Genomic DNA, 6,686 nt, shown 5'->3' on the forward strand with positions numbered 1-6,686 from the left:
GCCGAGGGCGGGAGCCCCTCTGCTCTGGGGCCAGGCTGGGAGAGTTGGGGGTGTTCAGCCTGGAGAAGAGAAGGCTGCGGGCAGAGCTGAGTGCGGCCGGTCAGGGCTTCAAGGGGGCCCAGAGGAAAGGGGGGGGACAAGCTTTTTAGCAGGGCCAGCTGGGACAGGACAAGGGGGGATGGCTTTAAACTGAAGCAGGGGAGGTTTAGACTAGATATAAGGTAACTGCGCACCAGCCGGGCACGGGGAGCCGGCTGGGGGCTCTCGGCACTCCGAAGCAGCCCGCCTCGCTTCTAGGGCTGCGTGTGACTCCTCAAATGGGCACACTAGGGGAAAAAACCCAGCATCTGAGTATTTCATAATAAAAAGGAAAAAAAATTACTTTTCAGGCTTACCTTCATGACAACCGGCTTTTCGAAGTTGTACATACAGTGCGCCTTCCGTTGGATGAACTTCTGGAATTCTGTGTCGGCAACAGGAAAAGAAAGAAGTTACTTAGGGGAAAGTAAGTGATTTAGTGTAGGTAAAGTTCATGCATTTCTCTCACCGTTGTAAACCATCTGGAAGTTAAATGGTTCTCCTTCATAAACATCATTTAAGTGTTTCATAGCTATAATTAGGCAGATTTCCAGGACAGACAAACCTAGAAGGAAAGACAGACAAAAGCTCTGAACATTTCCTTAAGCATATCAGGAACACAAGCAGTTCACGTACTGGTTTTATTCCTCTGTATATGCTGTAGGCCTCGCATCGTTGTGTCACATATCTTCAGAACGTAAAACAATTCCAGAACTGGAGAGACCAGGTAAGAGACCATTTGTTTTCCAGCGATTTGAAGGAAGAATGTTAAGAAATGGGCTGCTTCCATCAAAAAGCAAGAGATTTAAGCATAAAGAAAAACCATCACCGCAGACTGCATGGCAGGACAAAGAACTTTTAGCAGCACCAGGGCAATCTCTGTGCTACCGTACAGCGTGGCAGGAAGTGGGGGTTGGAGGGGGCTCCTCGCGGCTCAAGGCTGCGGAAGCGACGGGGGGAGTTGGCTCCGGGTACTAAGACGACTCTGAGAACCACAGGGCTGAGCCAAAGCAAAGCCTCTAAAAGCTGGAAGCCATAAGGAAGCAGTGGGGTAAGGTAACTGTCCCTGGTCAGGGAAGCAACCCCTCCTGGAGCTATCTTCGGGCTCAGCACCATCACCAGGAGAAGGTTATTTCTTCTCACTGCTTCGCACAGGTTCCAAAATGCTTATCCACGGAAACTTAAGCGTAGTGCTCAGTACCTCCCACCTGCGGAGGTGTGGAAAGGGAGGAGCACGCCATGGCAGCCGAAACATGGCAGAAGAGTCAGCACAGCCTTAACGGCAGCTCGGCTGGCGCAGGGAAGCGCACGCTGCTGTGGTTCTGAGAGTAGGCAATTCCAGTGCACGCTCACACTCTGCGCGCATCCCAGCAGCGTTGCAATTTCCTCAGGGGGTTTATTGCAACAGCTCCCAGCTGAAGTGCCTTCAGCATCCTCCACCTCCCAGCACTGGCAGGAAGAGGTGGGCCTCTTCCCTTCCTCCACCATTTAAAGGGGACAGAAATGCAGCCCAGGCGAGCGGTGCTTTCCCCGGCTAGCACCGCAGTACCGCACCGGCGCTCCGCAAGCCCGCAGCGCGCTGCCCGAGCTCCCCGCGCAGTGGGATTCACATCAAGCCCTCTCTAAGTCCATCTCTGGTTTACTGGGCATCGTTCTGCCCACGCAGATGTGTGAAGGCAAACAAACAGGGAGCAGACTCCATGGGCAGAGGTGTTCCCTGCACAGCTTGTACCGCCTGGGGACACAGCACTATGCAGCGTCTCGTACATCAGAAGGACTTCAGAGAGGGACTTGACACATCACACGAAGAAACATTTTTGGGGGAAAAAAGCTGAGCTTTACCATGTACGATATTTGCTTTTGAGTCCGTTCTGTACTGCTTGCTGGCTTCATGAAGATCTGATGCAGTGATAAGCGGGTGATGCACAGTAACTTTACTTACAGCGAGCATCTAAAAATAAAGCAGAGACATTTCTCATTTAATTACTGATTTACCAGACATACTTTCTCCTTGGAGATGGAATGCAGAAGAACACATTTCCCCTGGAGTCACCTCCTGGAAACATTAATGAACCAACCCTACACACAGTAGGCTCCTACTGAAGCCCCTGTAAATAGCTGGTAGCTACAACTACGTTTTGCCAGGAAGGTTTTCCAGGCTTAAAACTTTCAAGCCTCCTCACTAGAGGAGATAAACACTCATTAACTTGTTTGTATTAATTTCGATGGATTAGCATACCTCCGTGCTTGCTGTAAGAATGACTTCTTACAATGATTTTAAACACACCTTTGTGCACAGAGCTACAGCACACTCAATGTCCCTGAGGGGGCCTCAGTTTCCAGAATAGGAGCTGCCCCTTCAGAAGATGTGTGAAGTCTCACGTAGCTGCAATTGGAATCTTTAAAAATCTTCAACCTCCTGTCACAGAAAGCGAGTTGTGAACAAACGTAAGCTAACAAACACACAGGTAACTGGCCTCTGCTGACACCGCTCTTTCAGGGCTGTTGATTAGCCACAAGCCTTTATGCAGCAGCGCGTGCTCTTTAGGCTTGCTCTGCCTTGCAGATACTTTGCAGTTTAATATTCATCAACAGTAAAAATGGCTTTTAGTGACTACCTCCGGCTTTTGCAGTCTGTGTGATGAAAACCTATTCTTTCCACCTATTTAATTGAGGTCTTTCACTGAGGCCATCCGATGCTGTCTACCACCGGTATTTTCCAGTCCTCCTTCGCTTCTCGGAGATGTCAGCAGAACAGCCTCAACAAGCTGCGTGATCGTTCCGACTTCCAAAGGTGCAGAATGAGGTTTTGTACTATAAAGGCTAAAGGGAATTCGGATAGGGAAGAAGGGGAGGGGTGAAGAAACAGCCCCAAGTCACTAACAGAGATGCAAAATGGAAAGAAGTACAGGAAGCCTGGCGGTACCTCTTGTCAGTCGCTGCCCTCTCTGCATCAGGGCTAGTGAAATTTGTGAGGAACCAGTAACTGCACCCTGGAGCACTGGGCATCCTCTGCGTTACCTGGCTCAGAGGCAGACAAGCAGCTGATGGCATGAAGTCACCCGCATGAGAGAAACTGTGGGGAAACAACACTTACCAAAAGCAAAACTAGATTTCACCAGCTCAGTTATGAGCCATCTAGTTCTACTCATGTAAGAAATTACTGATTTTACTTTGCCAAAAGGCTTAACTTGTTCAGTTCTTCCAAGCTTCCCGAGGTTATGCACATAAGAAATTACTGATTTTACTTTGCCAAAAGGCAGTTCAGTTCTTCCAAGCTTCCCGAGGTTATGCACAATCCCGCAACAAACAGATCGTAAGTCTCCATCAAAACCCCCTGTGTTCACCTGATAATGCAAAGCAGTGGGGAGCGCTAAATTTAAAAATAATGTCATGGAAAACAAGTCCTTGCTACCGAAAAGAAGGGGATTAACCAGAGTAGCTCCAGTTCTCACCACCACCACGCGGCCCATCACAAAGCTGCTCTCACCACTCCTAGGTTTTCAAACTGAAAGGGAAATTCATGCTGCAGGGCTAACACAAAAGAATTACAGAATCTGTATTCTATACTTCATGAGCAAGATGACTTTGGAGTGAAAAAGCCCCTTTCTAAGGGAAAAACTCAGAACATGCTGAAGAAAGCAATGAGGAACTTCAGCCTCAGCTCTGACACACCTTGGAGCTCAAAGGGAGGCGGTTCAGAGAGCCATCAGCTCTTTTTCTGGCATCTATTCCAGCCACAGAGAGAGAACTGGGTGCTGCTAAACTCGAAATAATCCGCAGTGTTGTGATGAACTCAAGCCCACAGAGGGCTACCAAAACGAGGACTCTGATCACGCTCCTGCGTCTCAGAACTAGAGCAGGAAGGCTATGATCTAGTTTTCAGAGTGGCTATAACTCAGTGTGCTGGTTTGGCTGGCGTGAGGTTAATTTTCTTCACAGTAGCTGGTACGGGGCTGTGGTTTGGATTTATGACCAAAACACCCTGGATAACCCAGGGATGGTTTAGCTATGGCTGACCAGGGCTAACACAGAGCCCAGGCCTTTTCCGCCGCTCACCGCCACCACTAGCAAGGATGCTGGGGGGGCACAGGGAGCTGGGAGGGGACACGGCCAGAACAGCTGACCCCAACTGACCCCAGGGGTATCCCACACTGTGTGATGTCATCCTCAGCACATAAAGCTGGGGGGAAAAAAGGAGGAAGGGGGGGGACGTCAGGACCGATGGCATTTGTCTTCCCAAGTCACCATTAAACGTGATGGAGCCCTGCTGTCCTGAGGATGGCTGAGCACCCACCTGCCCATGGGAAGCAGGGAATTAATTCCTTGTTTTGCTTTCCCTGTTAAACTGTCTTTACCTCAACCCACCCATTTTCTCACTTTTACCCTTCCCGTTCTCTCCCCATCCCACCGCGGGGAGGAGTGAGCGAGTGGCTGGGGGGGGCTCAGTCGCCGGCTGGGGTTAAACCACAACACTCCATGCTGGGAAAAGCTGTAAGCACTGAAGAGTCCAAGAACATCCCACCACTGAGCTGAAGGTTAAAACCTGAATACTTGCACAACACGAGATAAGCAGGTACGTTTAGTGGGCTTTTCACACTGACACAAGCATGCAGATATTTTAAGGTGGTTAAATCAGTGTTACTTGTCTTCTGTAATGAATGTTACTGCGTTCATATTAACTGTGTTAAAAAACAGGAGCTAGGGAGGCAGACTGAAAAGAAAAGTCCAAGAGAGCCTGACCAGGCGTTAAGCTTTGTCTCATTTGTGGTGATAGGAGGGAGCCCACTGTCAGCATTCCCTCCTACTTACTGAGTACAGAAGTTTCTCTCAGAGTTAACAGGAAGGCAGCAGTCTAATTTCCCTCCACACGGCGAGGCGGCCTTCCTTCTCTCTCCTAAGATAACCGAGGTTGAAGCTACCAAGTAAAATTCCAAAAGCTTCCTCAGGCCCTTGATGCCAGACAATGCGGTCATTTGGAAGATCAAAATTAACTCCCGTTCTCAGTATTTCTAGGGATTAGCAGCCTCAAGCTTCCAGCACCTCAAGATTTAAAAGATTAAGATCACATTTCCTGGACTAGCGTCACAGTAACGGACGAATTCAGGACAGCGTCTGGGCTACTTGAATTGCTCCAAATAACGAAGCTCTGGAAAACAAAACGGTGCCTAATCATATAGTTGCTGAAGTGATATTATCTGGTACTCTGCATAAGAAGAAATTGGAAGTGATAAAAGGAAACAAAAGCACTTCCTCTGTGTGAATAACAAGACTGTAGATACACAGGAACTCTCTTACTGAAGAGGTATCCAGGAGCAACCAGTCCATAAATGCAAGTAATCTGTGCTCAGGAGCATCGTAGCAAGAGCAACGGTTTAGGAAGGAGAAGAGGAAAGAGGGATAATGACCACAAATATTTAGCTCGAAGTGACAGTTATTGCAAATGCAGCACCGAGTGCTTTTATGTCGAAAGCACATATACCTACACGGAGAGTTATTCAAGAGCAGCTCGAGAAAGAGGTGAGGGTTGGCCAGGGACACAGAGAAACCCTGACAGCGTCAGGAGGAGGACAAGGAGGAGAACGTAAGATGATGCAAGAATACAGTAAGAGACCATAGTAAAAAAATGGCATCAGAATTTATTCATCTTTGAAGATGACTTCATCTTTGATGAAGAAAAGCAGGTTTAGTGTAGTGACAGATTTAGTGAGAGGAGGAATGGAGGAATATTTGGCTGCAACACCAGACTTCAAGGTAGAAGAAGTAGGTTTTAGTAACAGCAGTTTTCAGCACTCACCAGCGACCAAAAAGAAACTCAGAAAGGAAAGAATATTTTGAAAGTATTTCACCTATAGTTTTGCTTTATAAATGTAAAGACTTGGCAAAAGTCATTTCAAATACCAAAAACCCACCACCATTTTAATTAAACGGTACACCCTCACAACGTAACTGCTACAGAAACTGGAACTACTCAAATTAATTAATAAAGCATGGAGTGATAAAGCATGCAAGAAATCAGTACTGTCAAAAGCCCGCTCAATAAAAAGATATTTCAAGAAAAGCTCAGATAACTGGCGTGAAAAACGCAAGTGCTGTATACGGATTATTATGTACATATCCAAATACATACCAACAGCAAATGAAGTGAGCGCAGATCTTTAGTGTGGTGAAAAAGGTTCTGCAGCACGTCTTTCACTGTTTTATCCTCTGAGAGATGCTAAAAAAAAAAAATTTAAGTGATATATTAATCATCTCAGCAAATCATTTCATACTCACCTGAAAAAATACCAGTTAGCTCATTGTCACAAAGAGCTCAGCTTACGCTTGGCAAGACAATTCTTCCTGTCTAGCCTTAACTTTCTGGTCTTCTTTGTGACACTTACTTATGTTATCTGCAGACTTCAACAAGCAAAGATTCTCTGTCACAATTTGGTTTATTCCATATCAAACTCCGATACTCAATACTGAACTCAAATACTGAAAGGAAATACTAAAGTCAGGTAAAGGCTTTACACTTATAAGCTGGTCTTACTTTAGAAGTTTTACTAAAACCAAGTATAAAGAGCTGTAAATACCTGAACATTATTATTCCATTTTTATGCAAAAGA

At 46.7% G+C, this 6,686-nt stretch overlaps 1 protein-coding gene across 1 annotated transcript in view; it reads right to left on the bottom strand.

Moving 5' to 3' along the window:
• Positions 1-6,686, bottom strand: part of ORC4 (origin recognition complex subunit 4) — a 30,345-nt gene that overhangs the window by 11,038 nt on the left and 12,621 nt on the right. The window contains 5 exon segments of the mRNA XM_035898939.1: positions 396-463; positions 548-643; positions 1,921-2,029; positions 6,209-6,295; positions 6,654-6,686. The exon segment at positions 6,654-6,686 is cut by the window's right edge and continues 42 nt beyond it. Of these exon segments, the coding sequence (XP_035754832.1) occupies positions 396-463; positions 548-643; positions 1,921-2,029; positions 6,209-6,295; positions 6,654-6,686 (393 nt within the window).

The sequence above is a fragment of the Egretta garzetta genome, unplaced genomic scaffold (assembly GCF_000687185.1).
Source record: "Egretta garzetta isolate BGI_Z169 unplaced genomic scaffold, ASM68718v1 scaffold208, whole genome shotgun sequence".
Taxonomy (NCBI): domain Eukaryota; kingdom Metazoa; phylum Chordata; class Aves; order Pelecaniformes; family Ardeidae; genus Egretta; species Egretta garzetta.